The sequence below is a fragment of the Myotis lucifugus genome, unplaced genomic scaffold (assembly GCF_000147115.1).
Source record: "Myotis lucifugus unplaced genomic scaffold, Myoluc2.0 scaffold_130, whole genome shotgun sequence".
Taxonomy (NCBI): Eukaryota; Metazoa; Chordata; class Mammalia; order Chiroptera; family Vespertilionidae; genus Myotis; species Myotis lucifugus.
In genome coordinates this window covers 1,319,536-1,341,180 of record NW_005871178.1, presented here as the reverse complement: position 1 = coordinate 1,341,180, position 21,645 = coordinate 1,319,536, and the positions used below count along the sequence as shown (strand labels likewise).

At 41.9% G+C, this 21,645-nt stretch overlaps 1 protein-coding gene and 1 pseudogene across 1 annotated transcript in view; one reads left to right on the top strand and one right to left on the bottom strand.

The window, feature by feature from the left end:
- The window catches only part of LOC102417416 (histone-arginine methyltransferase CARM1-like), a 214,310-nt gene extending 193,955 nt beyond the window's left edge, over nt 1-20,355 (top strand). Inside the window, exons 8-12 of the mRNA XM_006094114.3 lie at nt 2,647-2,728; nt 4,260-4,345; nt 6,941-7,030; nt 9,221-9,358; nt 20,262-20,355. Of these exons, the coding sequence (XP_006094176.1) occupies nt 2,647-2,728; nt 4,260-4,345; nt 6,941-7,030; nt 9,221-9,358; nt 20,262-20,355 (490 nt within the window). The remainder of the gene's footprint in view (nt 1-2,646; nt 2,729-4,259; nt 4,346-6,940; nt 7,031-9,220; nt 9,359-20,261) is intronic.
- LOC102423196 lies at nt 12,873-13,229 on the bottom strand (annotated as a pseudogene).
- Nucleotides 20,356-21,645: the final 1,290 nt, after the last annotated feature.

Below are 21,645 nucleotides of genomic sequence, written 5' to 3'. Positions count from 1 at the left end.
AGTGCTAGGGCTGTACCCCAGATCAAATCAATCACAAATGTGTATGTGGGGGCGGGGGGAACATGCAGTCCCGGCCTCAGCACTTTTAAAAAGCTTTCAGGGGATTCTAAAGGAAGGACAAGGTGGAGTCCTTCTGGGCTCTCTGGGAAATTGTCTGTCTGTCTGCCTCTCTGACTCTGTCTGACCCTTCCATCTTTCTCTTTTTACTCTCTCTCTCTTCCCCTCCCTCCTCTCTTTCTCCTTTTCCCTCTCTCTCTACCCTCCTCCTCCTTCCCGCCAATAAAAACTTTTGTGACAATGACTTATTTCCCCATGAACACGTCCATCTCCTTCTAAATCTGAAAAGATTGTTTAAACATACAGTATTGTGTTTCCCAAGCATTTTCTAGGACTATAGGAGATTGTTTTCAAGATGTGTGTTTGTAAAATGATACGCAGCACTGTTCTTCTCCTTTACCTGTAGGCAGCCTGGCTCTCGCCCCTGGTGGAAGGAAAAGATTAAGAAACAAGTCATGAACCTGAAGAAACTTGGAGGAATGATTTTCCATTTCTCCATTATCCTTATTGGCTCTTATGCTCACACATAGGGCCATTTAGGACACAAGTTTCTCCATTCATTCATTATATAAATATATAGATTTATATGTAGACATTTTCAGTCCTACCGGTATGTGAGGTCCCATGCTAAGTGCTAGATATACACTGATGAAAAAGAAAATACTTCTGTTTTTTAAGTGGGTGAAACTTGAATATTTCATTGTCACACAAGGTTTTACATTTTTACATTATGGAAATATTTCATCTAATTCATAAAGATTGAATAGGAATTAACAGGGTAAAAAAAGGAAAGGGTCATTCTAGGTAGAGGGAAAGGCTCAGAGATGAGAAATAGGACAAGTTCTTCAGGATCTGTAAGGAGCTCAGTGGGGCTTGCATTGCCCTTGGAGGTTGAGGACTGGCAGTTGAGTTAACACTGTGATGCTTCCCTGCGTCTCTTGGGAACATCGGAGACTTTGCCTCCTGTTGGAGAGCCTTCCTTTGGCTGTGCCTTCCATCAAAATCTAAGTGCACCACAGATTTTAATGTTATTCTGTGCTTTGTTTTTTCTCTCTCTCTTCCCTCCATATTGGCAGGTGGAATTGGGGGGAATGGAGATTGACAGGCTATATAACACACACCCTTAGAAAACCTCTTTTTAATCTCAGGATAAAAGCCCTCACTCTTTAGTAGTGAGGTCCCAAGCCTTCCTAGAGTTGGACCTGGGGATTTGAATTTTTAACAAGCTCCTCCAAGTAATCCTGTGGTACAGGTTGGGAACCATTGCCCTAGTCCCCAGCGCTGAAGTGAAGTTCAGAGAATGACAGCTGACACTTAGACGGCAGTGACAAAATGCCAAGCGAAATAAGCCAGTCAGAGAAAGATAAGTGTCACATGACCTCACTCATGTGGAATCTAATGAACAAAATAAACCCAGAGACATAGAAGCATGGAACAGACTATGGGACCTCAGAGGGAAGGTGGGGAAGGATGGGTGGGAGAGAGAGATCAACCAAAGAACTTGTATGCATATATACATAACCCATGGACATAGACAATAGGGTAGTGAAGGCCTGGGGGCTGGCTAGAAGAGTTAGGGGGCTGAGGGTGCGGGGGAGGGGGGGAAGACACATAGATAGTAATTTCAACTATAAAGATTTTTTTAAATGCCAAGCACTGCTCAAGGGCTTTGCTTGTATTAACTCATTTAATCCTTACTGTAACCCTACAAAGTGAGCTTTGCATTATTTTTATTTTTAGAGATAAGAAAACTGATAGAGTTCATGTGACTTGCCCAAGGCACACAGCCAGTCATCTGCAGAGTTTGAACAAAGCTGGTCTTAATCCAGATACTGGATCTCCTCCCTAAATAACCAAGACCTTTAGACAACATGACAAAGAGCCCTGGCTGTGCTGCAGGTACCAGTGGTCGCTGGTGACTGTGTACAGCTGGGGCATTGAAGGAGAAAGCAGGATTTGTAGCACTTGCCGGGTGTCACTGACCACAGAATTGAGGAGAAGTGTGCACAATGGACTGTGACAATCCAGCCGTCACTCACTGTGACTGCCCGTGTCTGCCACAACAGCAAAGGCCACCGTGAAGGCGCAGGCCAGTGGCTACGGAAGGACAGAAAAGGAAAATCCATTTCCCAAAACAGCAGGAGTGTCCAGAGGCTTTGCAGATCTAAAGTCGTGCTCTGGGTTGGGCTAATGAGAGGGCCCAGAAATTGTATTTTGGGACTTGCATAGAGTGTCATACAGCAGGCATGAGATCAAGGATGGGGCATGAGGTCAAGGATGGGAGCCCTAAGGCCTTCCTCCCCACCCCCAACCCCCATATCCTTCTCATTGTTCTCCCCACAAGAAATTTCCTTTACCTCAGCTCCACCCTCCCTTCTCTCTTGCCCAGCACAGGTCCAGTGCAGGTCTTAGAGAACATTTTCTGCTCTGCTGCTGCCTACTAACCAGTTGCCCTTCACATGGCCTCATTCTTGCTCCAGAGCTAACTTAGATGACCTGTGAGGAGCTTGAACATCACAGCTATGCTGGGCTTGGGGACTCAGGGGAGGGATGGGATGAGATACATGGTGATTCTTTATCCTATTTCAGGTACCAGCAGTGCTTCTATGGGGTCAACCTGTCCAGTCTCCGGGCTGCTGCAGTGGATGAATACTTCAGACAGCCAATCGTTGTAAGTGTGTCCTCTTTACAGGCTTCCTCGCCGTGTGTTTATCTGTTGATTCATTCCTTCATTCACGCACTCGTGAGCCTGCATACACTGTGCTGCCAGGCTGGGTGCTAAGCCATCACAGAAGAGCATATGTTTTCAAGTCTTCCAGCGCTGATCTCCCAGTCAATTAAGAAAATTCTCAGAGAATGGTACTGTTGAAAGCAAGGCGATTTGAGGACTGCTTTTCAATAAGTGACTCCTAATTTTCTTTCTGCTCAAACGCATCCCCTGCACACACTCAGCCTTCCCGCTTCTTCAATAATTCACATCCTCCCATTGATTCCAGTGGTCCAAGGCGCAATTGAAGAGCAAGTGTTGTAAATAAATAGCTTAGAAGAGGAGCTTTGCTGGCAAAAAGATTGGGGTTTCAGTTGTGGCTCCATCTCTCCGTGTAACCTTGGGCAACTTGGCGTTTGCGTTGTCTGAAACTCTTCCAGTTGTAAGTGGAAGGAAACCCAACTCAAATGGCTTAAACCAGTGGTTCTCAACCTTCCTAATGCCGCCACCCTTTAATACAGTTCCTCATGTTGTGGTGACCCCCAACCATAAAATTATTTTCGTTGCTACTTCATAACTGTAATTTTGCTACTGTTATGAATGGCAATGTAAATATCTGACATGCAGGATGTATTTTCAGGGGTCGAGACCCACAGGTTGAGAACCGCTGGCTTAAGCTGAAATGGAATCACAGGCCCTCAAGAAATGCCAAGCCTGGAGATAGAGCTTGCTTCAGGGACCTGCTGCAGATGTTCGGACAGTGCCCCAGGCTCTGGTTTTTCTATCCTCATCACATATCCCCATTTCCTCTGATGGAACTCTGTTCCTAGGCAGGAGCCCCCCTCATGGCAGGAAGATGTTGCGGAAGCTCCAGGCTCAGATTCTTAAAACTCTGAGTCCCAAAGAAGAGCCTGCCTTTTCCTAATAACTTGGACAAAAGCCCCAGAATTAGTTCCGATAAAGCCTGATTGTCCAGTGAACTTAATTACTGTGCAACTTCTTGGAATGTGGAGAAGAGGTCAATTCTGGATGGTCAAAAACCACCACATGCCTGCTCCAGAGAATTTGTGAAGATTGATATAGCCTAGTAAAGCACAAAATACTTAGGGCTGGGCATATAGTAACCACTAAATAAATGTTAGCTTGTAGTTCCGATAAAGCCTGATTGTCCAGTGAACTTAATTACTGTGCAACTTCTTGGAATGTGGAGAAGAGGTCAATTCTGGATGGTCAAAAACCACCACATGCCTGCTCCAGAGAATTTGTGAAGATGGATATAGCCGAGTAACTGCTATTAAAATTTTAAAAAAAAATAATTTCCAGGGGCTGAGTAATATTTTTTCTGGAAAGGGGGCGGTAGGCCAAATAAGTTTGGGAACCACTGGTAACCCTTACTGACTTAAAATTCCAGGAGGAAAGCTAGACTGCAATCAGTCTTGCTTGAATTCAGTCTGTCCTGACAGAAAGATAACATCTTTGTGTGTTTTTTCCCCAGGACACATTTGACATTAGGATTTTGATGGCTCGATCAGTCAAGTACACAGTGAACTTTATGGATGCAAAAGAGGCAGATCTCCACAGGTTTGTACCAATCAGAGACGCTCCAGATTTTTAAATCTCCTCTCTAGCTCTCCCATCCCCAAAACTGCAGTGCAGAGATTTGCTGCTCACACAGGGAAGAGATTTGAGGTCTGAGTCACACACGGGAATAGTACATTAGCACTAGTTTCCCTTATTGCAGAATAAGGGTAAGGATTGTTTTAAGAATTGAATGAGAAAAATTAAACAGTATATCTCTACTTGCATAACCAGACACTATTCTGAGCCCTTAACATATGACTCATTTAATTCTCACAGCAGCACCATGCAAATGGTAATATTGTTATGTCCATTTTACCAATGATAAATATGAGGCAGAGTGGAACAATCAATTGCATAAGGTCACAGAATGAATAAATGTCATGAGAGCTAGGACTTGAACCGTTCAGAGTCTGGGCTTTTTAGCAATTCTCCCAGGTCAGTGCCCATAAGAATGACAAGAAGAGCTACAATCTGAGGAGTGCTTACTACATGCTAGGTACTGTGCTAAATATTTTACAGGCACTGGCTCATTTTCAAAGAGGCACTCAATCAATGCTATAGCGTTTGCCCTCCTTCTCTCCACTTAAAGAGAGTCTGCACTGAGGACTCATATCTCAGATGGTGATATGAATCCTCTTGGGCGACCTTTCACTAGTATTTTGTTTTTTCCTTCCCGAGAAGATCAATATTTATGTGTTTCTTTTCTGGGTAAGAAATTTAAGACCCAGCCAGATTATAATTTGCTTGGACTCATGAGGAATCAAGGGTCAGACTTTGGAAAATGCAGCTGGCTGACTCAAACCATTGCCTACCTTGAGATCACAATGGACAAAAGGTGTCAGTCAGGATAGGCCAAAACATGCTGCAGTAACAAAAAAGAATCTTTAATGGCTTGTAATATCCCAGGTGTCTTTCTCCCCTACACTATTTATCCATAATGCACCAGCTTCAGCTCTGCACACCCCTCAGTCACTCCTCAGTCAGGCTGGTGCAGCAGCCTGTGTCTGCAATGATGCCAGTACCTGAGGAAAAAGGAGTGTGGCAAAATATGTACTGGCCATAAGTTTGTGCCTGGAAACAACACAGTGCACTTCTGTTCACATTTAATTGGTCAACATAAATCACATGGCGGTACCTGAACTCAAGTGAGTGGATAAATGCAACCCGACTGTATGTTTGGAGCAAGAGAACTGGCGTGTGGGAACAACTGAAATAACTACCGCAGGGCCAGACAAGAGTGATTCCGACTGGCTCCATTGGCTGCTCTGGGCTACCTCCTGAGTTCCAGGGAGGTTTTTGAAAACTCTGAGATGTCATCTATCCATTTGGACATTGATTCAACAAACGTTTATTGAGATCATACTGTGTGCCAGGCACTGTGCTGGTGTAGGAGCTCATGATCCATTTAGAGCAGCAGTTCTCAGCCTGTGGGTCGCGACCCCTTTGGTGGGGGTCGCCTAAGACCATCCTGCATATGAGATATTTAAATTATGATTCATAACAGTAGCAACATTACAGTTATGAAGTAGCAACGAAAATAATTTTATGGTTGGGTCACAACATGAGGAACTGTATTTAAAGGGCCAGAAGGTTGAGAACCACTGAGTTAGAGGAATGCCAAAAATGGGAGGAAATAATTGTAATGCGATACCAACAAATTCAATGTGACAAGTACAATGGAAATCTCCAGGAATGTGCTGACACTGCAGCTGGAGGAAGTTAGGCCTTTGGGGGCAGCATACCTGCAAATAATGTACAACCCTCTTTGAAAGTTTCTAGAGCACTCACTAAAATTAGTCTCCTTGGAGGAATGCAGCCCCGGCCATGGACCCGTAATACTGCTGTTCAAGAGTGAAACACTTTAAAGTTTGCAAAACACTCTCATATACATTGTTTTCCTCATTTGACATTCACAAGAACCTTGTGAGAAAAGCAGGAGATTTTGTTACCCTTCAACAAATGAAAAAACCGAGGTTCAGAGAATTGAAGTGACTTTGGAAGGTCCCACAGTAAAGCAGGTCCAGCATCTGGATGTTGTATCATTTCCAATCTTCTTTCCATTCCCACTTATTCTGCGTTTGGCATAAACCGTGGCCACTTCTGCATGACTTCTGCGGTAGCCTGGTGGGAAGTTAAATTGCCTCCCTGAAAAGTAAATGAACTATGGCAATGACCTTTGGAGCTTGCAATCCACTTCATTTTTCAGAGGCCTGAGCAGCCTTTCCGTTTGAACAGCTGCGCAGGGGGACTGCCAGAGCCCATGTTTTGGCTTCTTGAAGGATGGTTGTCACCTGTGTCCTGGGTCGTCCCCCTCTTCAGTAGTCCAACGCGGCTCCAGGTGCTGCGCTCGCCCAGCGGCGCTCTGGGTCGTTGCAGCACAGTGGTCTGGTCCTCGCAGAATTTTGTCAAGAGCAACAATCTCAAATGTGCAGCGTCACCCCAGCATTAATCACACCGAGAGAATCTTGTTGCCAAAGCCAAAGCCCTTAAGAGAGAAGGAAAATATTCTGTGAGTGTTCCCACTCATCTCACAAGAGTATCCAGGATGTCTGTCAACAAGAAAATGTTTCTTCTTTCTCTTTTGTTTCCTTGCAGAGTAGAAATCCCCTTTGTGTTTCAGATGACACAGTCGGGCCTCGTCCACGGCCTGGCGTTCTGGTTTGACGTGGCCTTTGTCGGATCTCTGTAGGTATCACCCCGCTTCTTCACCGCCTCTCTCCCATGCTGTCCTCTACTATTTCTAATCATACCTTTAAAATGTTTTAAAACTAATTTCAACTGCAACAATACTGGTTTTTATGCATTCCAAGAAGATAAGCATTGATGTTAGTGTTACTTTTAGATTTTAGGGTGAACTCAAAATAAGACGGTTTTCCGTAGTGTTATATCGACTCTGGCTCAAAGAAAGGAGTGAGAGAGGGTCTGTGCTTTATCTACCCTCCTGCTTTTTTCCAGAATAGATGTGGAGGGGCAACCGTCCCACCTGACTGCAGAATCTCTTGTGTCTGGGGTAATACCTCGTGTCATTCTTTCTCCCCTTCACAGCCTTTGCTTTCACAGTCTAGGATCCCTTTTTAATGACCAGGCAGGCTGGTTGTGCTGCTGCTAATTGCAACACTCCATCCTGCACTCACTCCTTTCTCCCTACTGCAAAGGGTTGGAAGTTGCAGGGCTTTAAAAGAGGATTAAAAACCACCTACAAGTTAACTGTTAGGGCTTGGGGCTCCTTGTAAAGGCTTCGCCACTCCCACACCCCACATCTTTGCTCTCCTGACTTCCCGGCCCTCTTCCTGGGCTTGCTCCAGTGCTCCAGCTAGCAAAGAGTTTTGCTTTGAGTCAAATGACAAGACAAAAGGGAACCCTTCACAGTACCTGCTCCTCCACCCCTTATCACACCATCCAGGCTTGTCTTTGCACCTGCTGAAAAAGAAGGGCCCATGGATCTGTGATAAAGTTTGGGGTTCGGGGAGAAGGGGGTCCCTGGAAGCCTTGCCTAGGCTGGCAGAGAGAAAGAAAATGATGTGCAAGTCATTCCTACACCACATAAGCATGTCCATTCAAAGATTCCATACATTTTTCCCTAAGACTTTCCCCCAGTAAATATCCCAAGTAAATGAATCTGTTCCTGAGAAGGTGATGGCGATAAGCAAAGTGGCCTGCTTCCAGCGGGAAATTTCTTTTAAGTTAAAAACGTTATCTTTAACAGCTATAGAACACTTGCATTCTACTTTGTAACGTAGCTAAATATATTTTGGTATAAAAGCGGTTTATACTACTTAGTAACGTATATAAAATTTGTCCCCCAAATCTTCAAGTCAAAATATACACTGAAAATTTACCCCACGCTTAACATGCACATACTCCCTATAAGCCAACACCACTGCCAGCTCCACGGCAAGTGGCCGCGGTGCTCAGAGCACAGCAAGATGTTCTCACTTCTTCATCTGAAATGAAGAACCTCAATTTAAACACTACTTCGTGTGTGTGCGCATGCGCTCACACACACACACAGGATATCTAAGCCGGAAGGGAGGTGGAGGTCATGCACTCCAGCAGTTTTCCTTTTTTTGGATTTTTACTAATTTTTAGAGAGAGATAGACAGACAGACAAACAGACATTGATGTGAAAGAGAAACATCGATTGGCTGCCTCCTGAATGCCCCCTGCCAGGGATTGAGCCCTCAACCCAACCTGGGCTATACCCTTACAGGGGACCTTTGGTGCACAGGATAATGCCCAACTAACTGAGCCATATTGGCTAGGGCTCCAGTACTTTTTCTTGCTTCCAGAATCTTCATCAGGACCCCTGAACAAGTTGGCATAAGTCATTAAGAGCCCAGACTCCAAACTTCTTAAATCAGTTCCCAATTTAACTCTTACTTTTTGGGTTTCTCATGAACTTTGATTCAGAAATATGTCAATGGATGGGAAGCCTGGCTCTCCACTTGCCCTCTGTGTGACGTTAGGCAAGTCCTTTAACCTCTCCAGGCTTACCCATAGGGTTGTTGTGTAGATTTAATGGGCTAATATACATAAAGCTCCTGGGACAGTACACAGCACATAATAACTGCTCAATAAATTGAGCTATCATTATCTTAAAAGGGTTCCATAAGTCAAAAACAATGAAAATTATCTATCAACCTAAGTCCCCAATCCAATCCTATATAATAAAAGAGTAGTGTGCAAATTGTCCCCTCGACCTGAGTTCTTCTGGGAGTTCAACCAGGGGACTTGCCGGCAGGGGGAAAGGGAGGGAGGCCCCAGCCGGCAGCCGCTAGGGACCCTACCAGTGCACTAATTTCATGCACTGGGCCTCTAGTCCATTAATATAGGCCTGGAAGATAATTGGCTTTCAACTCTTTTCTTGCCCTACAGGGTAACAGTGTGGCTGTCCACAGCCCCAACCGAGCCTCTGACCCACTGGTACCAGGTGCGGTGCCTTCTTCAGACTCCTCTCTTTGCCAAGGAAGGGGAAACCCTCTCAGGGAGAGTGCTGTTCGTAGCCAATAAACGGTAAGCAGGAAAGTACAGCCGGGATCCCACCGCTGCTTGTGGGTGGGAGCAGGAAAAAGCTGGCAGGCCCCTGAGACTCCAGCACTGAGAAATAGCAACTTTCCAAAGGCCTGGCTGAATGTCACAGGGTACCCTCTGCCACAAAACTGGCAGGACAGATGTCAACTGCACTGCGTGTGGCAAGGAAGAGGAGCTTCGGGTAACCAAGGGCCATGTTCTCCACCTGACTGTGGAGGAAAGAAGGAAATCCACCAACTCATGGGAACTCTTGCCAAAGGCTTGAATTACCAAGTGCCTTAAATCCCACGTCAGCTTCCTGGCCTCACTTACACCTGTCCAACCACTCAGCCCAAATTTAGTGCAATGAAACCAATCGGCATTGCAGGAGCGGTGTATGGTGTATCAGGCAGGACTGGCTGCTTCCTGCTGGTCATGGATTTCACAAGGTCTCTGCAGTAATTACTTGGATTTGTCTCCTTTTTAATATACTCTATTTTCTTTTTGCCTTGTTGGAGCTTCTCCTGGGTGCATTAGAGGAGAGAAGAGGAGCAGGCTGGGTCCAGGACTCTCAGGATATTAAGAGTACTCAGAGGTCATCTCATTCAACTGTCTTCCCTCCCTACCAACCTCCCCCCCTTCCTTGGCCCTGTGCTTGAGCAGTCCAGGAGCAGAGAACTCACCACCTCCCAAATCAACCCTTCCACTTTTAAAAGTCTTTATTTATTTATTAAAAAATATTTTTTATTGATTTCAGAGAGGAAGGGAGAGGAGGAGAGAGATAGAAACATAAATGATAAGAGAAAACCATTGATCAGCTGCCTCCTGCATGCCCCACACTGGGGATCGAGCTTGCAAGCCTGGCATGTGCCTGGACCGGGAATCGGACTGTGACCTCCTCGTTCATAGGTTGATGCTCAACCACTGAGCCATACTGATGAGGTTCTTTATTTCTTTAATTACAAAAACCTAACATGCTCCTATGTGAATTCAAAACTACAAAAGTGTCTCCAGCCCCCCTATGCTCCCACCATTTGCCCCACTCTCCAGATGTGACCCGTTGTCTGTTTCCTTGGAGGTGGCTTTCTGTGCGTGTGCCAACAAGTAACGTCCTTGTGGGTTGGTTGTTGTTGTTTTATAAGGAGATTACACTAGCAATCTGAAACTTAAGATTTCCCTTAGTACTAAATCCTGAATTTGTACAGATAGATTTGCTTTATTCTTTTAATAGATGCATAACAGTCTGGGGCATGGATATACCAGAATGTTATTCTTCAATCCATGATTGATATTTAGCTTTCTTTCTTTCTTTGCTATTGCGAAAAGGTTTACACTAAATATCCTTGAACATATAGCTTGCCTATGAATATTTCTAAATGAGATGCCTAGAAATGGAAATGCTGGATTAACAAGTACATACTTGTTACAGTCTGGTAAATACTACCGGTTGTCGCTCACACCAGCAATGGCTAAGCCTGCTCGTTTCTCCACGTTTCCCTAGACTGAATGTTATCATTCTCTATGGTTTTTGCTAATCTAATAGCCCAAAAAATAATTTTTTAAGTTGCATCTGGTTGTTTTGGTTTGCATTTATTGATAAGGTTAGGTAACTTTTCATACAGTCTTAGGCTATTGATGTCTTATACTTTAGATATCTCTAATTATTACAAAATTATTTTTACTGTTGATCCTATATCTTACTTCCTATAAATTCTACTAATTAATCTTAGTTATGTCTCTGAATTTTTAGAAAATGGTCTATTCCAACCTTCCAATGGCAGTTGTTCAAATATTTGGAGCGTTTTATGAAATAGCCTTTCCATCTCTATCTTCAAGCTAACATCCTCGACTCCTTCCTTCTATAAGAGTGACTTTGAAGTAGTTTGAAATTCTAAGTCCACTCCTCTGGAAATATCCAGGTTATCATTGTCTGCTTTAAAATATTTCACTAAAACTAAATACAGGACAGCATATGTGTTCTGATAAGTGCTGGGTACAGAGTGACAGCAAACACTGTCATTTTGAGTACTGTACTTATAATAATGTAATTAAAGTTTAAATTAAGTCTAGGGGCCATTTTACTTGAGTGTTTAGTCAATTAAAACAAAAACTATTTTTATATGATCTAATTTTAAGTTATATTAGTGTATTGCTGATTTTTGTCAGCTTTGGTTCCATTTCTTATATATATACACATATTTTTTAATATATTTCTTTATTGATGTAAGAGAGGAAGGGAGAGGGAGAGAGAGATAGAAACATCAATGATGAGAGAGAATCATTGATTGGCTGCTTCCTGTACAGCCCCCGAAACCCGGGCATGTGTCCTTGGCCAGAATTGAACCTGGGACCCTTCAGTCCACAGGCTGGCTCTCTATCCACTGAGCCAGACCGGCTAGGGCTCAATTTCTTGTATTTATTCCACTCATGCATTTATCATGCTATTTTTAGTTCCTTACTGGAGCCAATGGTTTATTTTATTTAGTTTTAAAATTCTTTTGTGTGATTTTCAAATTTAATAGGCAAATTTTTATTCAAAAATTATTAAGCAGAAAGAGGCCAAGGATGTACTCTTTCTTCAAAATTTGAATAGCCTAGTCTGCACCCTTTGAATTTGGTTATGGAAGTAGCTCAGATGCACCCACCTGGACTCAGGTCCAGCCCACATCCTCCATCCAGTCCAGAAAGAAAGATGACCTGACTTTTGTTGAATGTGATCTCAGGATAAGCTTAATCTCTGGCTTCGCCCTCATGGCCCAGTCCAATAACCCTGCCAAAAAGGGAAATAAAGCTCATTGGATGATGTTCTTATTAGTTTTTAGTGAAACTTATTTTCCCTGCTTTTATACCTCATTGGTAACATTCTATATATGTTTTACACATCTTCATTTTCTCAATAGTACGTCTCAAAGATATTTCCATATCAGTACTTTGAAATAGTTCCTTCTCTTCGGTGAGTTATTGCATTTCCATGTCATGATCTTCTTCCATAAAGGTTATTATTGCTTCCTACAGAGAGTGAGGGCTTAAATGTGGTTTTAAAAATTCATAAGAAAATATTTGCTCACGTATTTTATTTGTCCCAAGACATCATTTACCTGACGTGTGTTTTATATCTGTTAGTAAATTTTGCTTGCTCTTTTTCTACTTGTTTTCTAATAATATCTTTGTATGAATGTTATGGTTGTTCATCATCCAATTAAAAGGACACTTCTGAACAGCAATTTACAAGAAAGAAGTTCCTGTGGTAGAGAAAGATGTGATTGTCTTCGTGCTATCTGTCTTTCTCACTCACACTCTCTCCTTCTGTGCTGCCAGAGTCATTCTGCTTCCTGCAAATATGGCTCCTCTGTGAGTCTTTAGATCATTCCACATGTTAAGTTCTAAGAGCATTTCTGGCAAAGTCTTCTTACCCCAATTCCTGCATAAGGTATTACAAATAAGGAATAAAGCTTTTTCTTTTCGGTTCTCAAGTTTTATTCAAGAACTCATACAAAATGTGTCAGATAAGTGAGTTTTAATCATCATCTTCCTCTTCTTCATCCTAGTTAATCTGGAAGTAACGCAGTCCATAACTCTCATTGCTTTTAGCAACTATGTACAACCAGTCATGGAGATTATTCTTCTGCAAATATTTTTTGGTGAGATATTTCAAATACCTTTTGGAAATAGGCACCTCAGAAGTTACAGTGATCTTGCTCTTGCTTCTTTCCACCTTTATTCCCAGCTTTTTCATTCACTTTGATTCTCTCCTGAAGAAACTGCTCAAAAAAGCAGCATCCACGATTCCATCTTCTACAGGGTGGGTGCAGTCAAGGGTAAACTTCAGAACATGCTTCCTTTTTTTGACCCCCTTTGCCACAAGCTTTTTAAGGAGGAATTAAGCTTTTGCGTTTCAGAAAATGCTCTTTGCTGTCAGGGAGTTTGTTATTGCAAGCATTTTCTGAGATGTGCTGTCCCTGAGCTCTCCTGCCCTTCTTTGCATTTCTGTATTTTTTGTTTTGTGTGGCTTGCAACCAATTGCAGGCGCTTTTACAGGCCTTGCACATACGTTGGAGACAGCAGATTATATCTTTCTCCTGATTTTACAGAAAATGAAGTCTGCGGTTTACAGTATCTTTCTCTTCTCCTTGCTTTTGGGTAGCTTCCAGGAGGAAAAGTGGGAAATGCTGATTTGAACATGCTCATTTTCCATGTTCATCATGGAAGTTAGCACTTTCTTCCAAAATCCTTATAAACCATCTGTTTAATGATCAGTTCTAAAAAAAAAGAAGTACTCAGTAGCAGCAGCCAACATCTGCCTGGAATTTTGGACTTGGCCTTTTCTGCTTTGGGCAAACCAGTACTAACAATCTTTTGCTTTCAAATATTTATGTTTCTAAGGTACCTTAGGGTATAATTAGGTAAGTAATTTTAAGTCATCTTATTCTCTCATTACTTTTTTTCTGACATATCTTGGGTTGCATTATCAATCATATTTTTCTACCCTTTTCTCCTTTGTTTCCCTAATAGGTAAGAAGAAAGCAAACCATTTACCTCGCACACTTGCCTCATGACTCCCAGGGCTCCCACAGTTCTCTATCCCTTACTGTTGCACCACTGTTGCTAGCTGTTATTTGCCTGTATGTGAGCTTCCCAAAAAAAGGGCCCGAGCCTTACTCTGTAGTGTATCCCTCTTCACTTATTACATTCCAGAGACTCTGCAATATTGTGGAGTAAACACCTGAATGAAGGACTCAGAAGCAGATGATCCCTTTCTTATTAAGAACTTAGTCTGGTGCAATTGAAAGGAGACCGTAAAATGTCCTGGGCATATACTACTTTGCAGGAGGTAGAAAGGAAGGAGGGTTGGAGGAAGTTCTTTATCTCACTAGACCAGTTGCCTTGTGTAGTAAATGAGGCCAGGTTTTGGGGTCTCATGTGTCCTGGTTCTGTCCAGTTTCTTTAGTACTAGCACCCCAGTTTCCTGACCTCATCATCTGTAATGTAGAATTTATAATAATTATCTCACTAGGCTTTCGCAAATACTGAAGGAGAGAAAATAGTAATTAACACGTAGTAGGTCCACAGTATGTCTTAGTTGTATCCACTTCCTCTTCCCTTAGTCTCTTTCTTACTCTCATTGTATCTCATCAGATTTTTTGTTTTATAATTATTGTTTTTCTCGGTATTTCTACAGACCTCAACACTTTCTGAATGTCTGTGTTTTCACACTATTTTCCCAGTAAGGTGCTATATCTTTGTTCTGCCTTGGATAGGATCTCCCCTCGCTTATTGTCAAATAATCTTTTAAACTCTGACCTCCTGGGAGAACTCCCTCTGCAACCACACAGGTGTGACAATGACTGACCTTTTCTTCCCCCCCGCAACCCCCACCATTTGTGATTGTATTGTTAGCATTTTATTTTTGACAGCCTGCCATCATTCTTGAGCTGTCACTCATTTTATTGCTCTGGACAATAAAGTAGAACTTATGTTTTTTATGAACTTTATGAAATTTATATCCCTAAAGTTTACAGATATGGTCTCCAACATTTTTTGATCATGTGGACCTATGAGTAAAAACACTTCATGTATGTGCTTCCCAAGTATACTAATATTTCTCTTTTAATTATGTATGTGTTCTATGATAATAATAATAGAAAGCACCAACCTAAGCTCTCTATATAGATGGATATTATACTAATATACACATGCATAAACATGTCTCTATATACACACATATAGAAACTCACATAATGGCCAAAACCGGTTTGGCTCAGTGGATAGAGCGTCGGCCTGCGGACTGAAAGGTCCCGGGTTCGATTCCGGTCAAGGGCATGTACCTGGGTTGCGGGCACATCCCCCGTGGGAGATGTGCAGGAGGCAGCTGGTCGATGTTTCTCTCCCATCGATGTTTCTAACTATCTATCTCTCTCCCTTCCTCTCTGTAAAAATTCAATAAAATATATTTAAAAAAAAAAAAAAAAGAAACTCACATAATGTATATAAGATATACAAAACCAGGAATAAAAAGAATGAACTGAAAATTAAATGTAGGCTGATTGCTGGGTGTAACTCAGCCACCTATCCTGTGCCAGAATGTTCTGAAACAAACTTTATGGGTTTGAGATCCCTATGAAGGACTCTGTACCCAGGTTTGCCAGGGGATTTGGTTTGCAGAGCGTTTGGTGAACTTTGTGATTTACAGAATTAAAAAAATGCTGATCAAACTATTAAAGCTTTTGAAAGCTTCAAGTGCCGCTCCGAATGGTCTACCTTGGACTGCACCTAAGATAGCTGTATATTTGGACAGCTGCATCAGAAGGAATTATTGTGCACAGTAAGGCACTGTGAAGTTGTAGTGTGTGCTGGTGTAGTTTTAAGTGACCTTTCTTTGTTCTATAATGTTACTGAGAATCTCCCAGCACATGATTAGTATTACTTAGTAATGTTAAACCACATTATTTAAGGTACAAACAGAATCTTACTTTTGCAGAAACTGAGAAACTGTGTGAACATGACTGATAGCTTAGCTCTTAGCTGATGATTAGAATCCTGCATCTACCCAGTAATTTCACTAGTGTTCAACTTGTATTTGGTAAACAATTGCCTTAGTTTCCTAGGGCTGGTGGGACAAATTACTCCAAACCAGTTGGCTTAAAACAACAGAAATTTATTTTCTTGCACTTCTGGAGCCTGGAAGTCTGCAATCAACATGTCAGCAGGGCCATGCTCCCTCTGGAGGCTCCGGGCAAGAAGGTTTTCTGTGATTTTCAGCTTCTGGTAGTGCCCGACAACCCTTTCTGTTCCTTGTAGCTGCATCATTCCAGTCTCTGCCTGTCTGTACTTGGCCTTCTTTCCTATATGTAACTTTATGTGTTCTCTCCTCTTCCTCTTCCTCTTCTCCTCCTCCTCCTCCTCCTCCTCCTCCTCCTCCTCCTCCTCCTCCTCCTCTTCCTCCTCCTCCTTCTTCTTCTTCTCTTTTTAAGATTTTCATTGATTCTTTGAGAGAGAGGAAGGAGAAGGAGAGTGAGAGAACAAAACATTGATGTGAGAGTAAACCATCGAACAACTGTCTCCCTCTCATCCCCCACCAGGGATCCAGCCCACAACTCAGGTATGTGCCCTGAGTGGGAATCAAAATGGCAACTCTGGTGCACGGGACAAATGCAAACCAACTGAGCCACACTGGCCAGGGCTCTCCTCTCATGGAGACACCAGTCATTGTATTTGGGGCACATCCTACTCCAGTATGACCTCATTTAAACTTCATTACAGGTGCAAAGATCCTATTTCCAAATTAGACCATACTCACAGGCAATTGGGGTTAGGACGTGAGCATATATTTTGACAAGACACAATTCAATTCACAGTAACAACTACCTGGAAAAATTAAAAATAACTGTCCAATATTTTCTATATCCTCTCGGGCCCACACTCACGCCCTGTTGAAGAACACTGACCTAGACTCCATGCCTGTGACTGCGGTGCTCGTTCTTTCCTTTATCAGTAACTCCACAAGTGACTTGGCCATTTCCCCCACACTTCCCACACCTTCTATTCTCCTTCCCCTTCTTCTTTGATGGTCAGCCCTATGCTGTCTCACTCTTGCACCTTCTGTTTTCTCTAAGATGAAATTATCATGAATTACCACATTTTCCAGAAAAGACATGTTCCACTTATGTTCCCAAGTTTTTAATTCTTGTGGAATATTACAAAAGAAATATTGGTATATAAAGTGATGATTTTTGTATTCAAACCTTGAACTGGTTATATCCCCACTTATGTCACTTGCTCTGTCTCCATAAGATTTACATATATATGTATTTTTTTAATCCTCACCTGAGGATATATTTTTATTGCTTTTGGAGAGAGAGGAAGCGAGGGAGGAGGAGATAGAGAGAGGTCAATCTGAGAGAGAAACATCGATTAGTTGCCTCCCATTCACGCCCCGACCACCGATCAAACCCAAAACCTATATATCATGTGTTCTGATCCAGGATTTGAACCCACATCCTTTTGGTGTATGGGACAAGCTCTACCCAACTGAGCCACCTGGCCAGAGCTGTCTTTGTAAGATTTAAAATGGCAAAGAATTAGGATATTTTATTTGTTTGTTTTTAATACACATTGCCAAATAATAGGTTCAGAAGAATTGATAATTATTTAAGGCCCTATTTACGGATAGTTTTAGAAGATTATCCATTACTGGTTATTTAATTATCGCACATTAATTTTGGGGCTTACACTTGGCCTCCTGGGTATCTTTGCACTAGCATGACACTATTCCTGGGATATAAAAATGCATTATTTTCCTAAAATTTTAGGTGAGGTCACATTTCCCTTGGTTAGTGAATCACTATCAAATCAGTGAACCTAACCATCCCCCTGCTCACTCCCTAACCACCACCCCCTCCCCCCCAATCACACACACACTCATTGAAGGGTTTTGAGGACAAATCTCAGCTTTCGCTGACCAAACTGAACCATGGCATGCCATGAGGTGACCTGAAGCTTTCTTTTTCTTCCGTTAGGGAAGGTGGGACTAAGATCGTGGGTAAGGAAGAAGAGTGGCTGTGAAAAGTGACTCTAAAGGACAATGTGACTGAAAAGGACTGTCACGAATCATACCTGGTATCCTGAAAAGAGCCTTGCTAAAGACCCTACAGCAAACCTTTACTGACTGTTTTTCCCAACCACAACAGGAACCATTCAGTTCTTAGTTGTGACGAATCTGACTCCCATGTGCATCCATAAGCATACACATTTGCACATACCTCGGAGTTCCATATTAATTATTTCAAATATTGTTAAGGAGGTATCTTTCATTTGGCAAAATGTATAGGTGTGTCCCTCCCTCACCTTTTCTTTTAGATATTTTACTGAATTTTTAGACAAGGGAAAGGAGAGGGAGAGAGAGAAAAAGCATCAATTGGCTGCCTACTGCACGCCACCTACCGGCATCGAGGGGCATGTGCCCTGACCAGAATCTAACCAGCTAGTGAGCAAGATGATGCGCAACCAACTGGACCACACCAGCCAGGGCCCTCCCTGAGTTCTTTACCAGGCTGATCTCTCAGCCTTTCTGTGATTCCAGCAAGGGTTGCGCCTCTCCTAAGGAGCTCATTGTTCCCATGTCCGGTTCACCTCAAATCTGCCATCAAGTATCACAGTAGGGAACTACTAACTGTAGGCCTCCTGGCAGAAACATCTTAAAACAGAGAAGTTCTGAGTCAACTAGATAAATTGAAACAGGATCAAAGGACATTGATTTTTTTGCAAAAAATGTATGGCTATATTTTCCTCTTATTTTGTTTGGCCCCAATAAAATCTAAAAGTTGAGGTACTGGTCACACAGGATCTGACATTCTATTTAAGCCTCCTCACATCACTATCGGCAATGACAAGGTGGGAGTGAGGATGGAAGAATTTATATCACTCACTAATATCTGGAATTGAAAAAGGAAACCTTGTAATTAAGGAAATTTGAATTAAATAATGAATAATATTTTAACCCCAAGCATTTAAATATTAAAAATTGGAAAAGGTGTAATGAAATTAAAACTGTCATCCTTTGTCAGTGAGGAGGTAATTGAAGACATTCTGACAGTAGGTATTGGGAACCTTAAATACATCTATGTGCTTTAGCCTGGTGAGTGTACATCTAGGAGTATATTCCAAGCAAAGTCATAGATAGGACACAGAGCTGTATTACAAGAATTTCCTGTGCAGCAGAATTTCTGTCATAAAACTGGATTTGTGTTACTATGAGTAATATCTTATTATAAAAATATAAATATTTAGCAATGGGGAATTATTAAAAACTAGTAGCCCTGTGCACGAATCCGTGCGTGAGTAGCTCACTGCCACTTGCCTCAGCTGGCCACCCCGCCCACCGCCACTGGTAGCTCTCCGCCACTCTGTAGCACGCTGCCCCGCCCTCCTGTAGCTCTCCCTGCTGATAGCTTGCTGCTCCACCCTCCTGTAGCTCTCAGCTGCTTGTAGATTGGTCGTGACTACAGCATCCCAGCTAATTTGCATATTCCTCTATTATTATATTAGATCATGTTATATCTACATTATGTTATTGAGAAACACATTTTTAAGAATTATAACATAACCCCTTGCTAATGTTAAGTAAAATAAGGAGATATGAAGGTCTTTTTAAGCATCTTTTAGGTAAAAATTTGCATCTATAAATACATACAAGAAAAAACATAGAAGGGAAGTGCTCTATAATGTTAACTGAATTTTTGTCGTGGCATTATGGGTTATTTTATTTTTATTTTTTTCTTATTTTCTCATTTTTTTTCTACAGTGAATACTTAACACTTATAATCAGAAGAAATACATATATTCTTGGGGGAATGACTAATAAAAATCCTATAAACAGGTCCCTTCAAGGTTAATCAGCAAGAATATATCATATTACTTGTTTTTATCAGCCACTTCCTCTTATTATAATTTTATGAGCCTTCATCTGAGGTCTCTTAAAATCAATCACATTTGTTAGCTGTTTTATGTGAGGTTGCTATTTTAATTTAGGCAATCCTTTCATGATTAAGATTGTATTGGTACAATGGTGACCCATAAAGTGTATCTGTTACTTAAAGCCATTTCTGTCATTGATGTTGCTAAAGCTTTTTTTTTTTTTTGTCAAAAAAATCACTTTGACCATTCAGAATACCATTACCTTTGTAATGTTTAGATCAAGAAATTATAACTATTAAAGTCTTCTAACAAATAAAGACTTTAATTGCACCAACATTAATAGCATCTAAATAAATACACTTGGACATGTATATATTAATATGTACACTTAAAACCCTCATGAAGTAGGTATGTGTAGAAGATGCTCTAAATGTATGTGAGTAGCTAACCAGGCTTGGTAGATGATAGGTGTATATTTGTTTTTGCCATACAGACAGAGCTATGACATTCAGATCGTGGCACTGGTAAACCAGACGGGCTTCAGATCTGGGAACATCCTCGATTTAAAGAACCCTTTCTTCAGGTAAGAAATGTTTGCATCCATTTCACACCTATGCATACAAAATCTCAACTGACCGTATGACCAGGTAAAGAGGTTCAGAATACTTCCCTCTTCCCTAAGAGGAGAACAAGCCTCTACTCTTCCTCTCTGAGGAGACTTTGTTCCTGATACCGAGTTGAATATGTTATGTGGCATTAAACAAAATCCAATATTTAACAATCTGGCCCTAAAACAGAGAGCCCTGGAGAGCTCTGCAAAGTGAATTCTTGTTCATATGAGCTGGAACGAGCTGTGTGACCCCAGGCAAGGTCACTCTTCTTCTGGCATTTGCTTTTCTCATCTGCAGAGTTTAAGGATGACCTCCTATGACCTTCATTCGCTGAGGGATGATTTTCATGTAGTAGCATTCCAATTACAGCTTACACATGAGTCCATTTAAAGTACATTTTTGAGACTTTTTCTGAGGTCATGTAAGCCAGGACATACTTCTCTAGAAGATGTGCAGAGTTTGTCTGACACAAAGAACTTGCCACAATGAAACAGCCACAACACATGTTTCTGGGAAAACTCCCTATCTTTACAACCATTCAGTATGAGGTCATTAAAAATCCACACATGAAATCAACCACACAAATAAAACCACTGGACATGGTTACTCTTCACTTCCTTATTAAAAGGAGACGTGTCTCGTATATTATAATGCCTCCCTAAGACTTTTATTCAAAGCATTATGTCTCTATAGCATTGAAACGCTTAAAGAGAAGAGGGAACTCAGGAAACCAAACAAGAATTCTTTGGCAGAGATGGGAAAATGAAATTTTGACCTTGAGGCAGGGGAGGGAGAAAAAAACAGGCAAAGCTAAAGTTTTGTGTGGGGTGTGCCAGTTGTTACACATGGTATGATTTCTGAAATGTATGTGAATCTCATCTTTAATTCTGAGGCCAGGGAGGAGTCCTCGCTCCATCCCTCATTTACATACTCCTGCCATGCAAAGGGAAGGACACGGGTTTTGGCCGGAGAGAGCAGACTAGTACCATTTAACTTGCCTCGCCTTAGTTTTCTCATCTATAAGATGGGATAAACAACACAAACCTCACTTGAGAGACTGCAAGAATTCCCATACCACGTCCCAGTAATCAGTGCTCAATAAATGTGAGTTCCCTCCTTTCTTCCTCCCTTTCCTTCCTTCCCTCTGCTCTCCAACTCTCTCAGTAAGGTAAATGGGAATGATTTGTAGTTCGTTCCAAACAGAATCATTTCGATTTTGGAAAAGAAAATAGGTGTTTGGAGGGTTTTAGAAAGCTCACCTTTTGA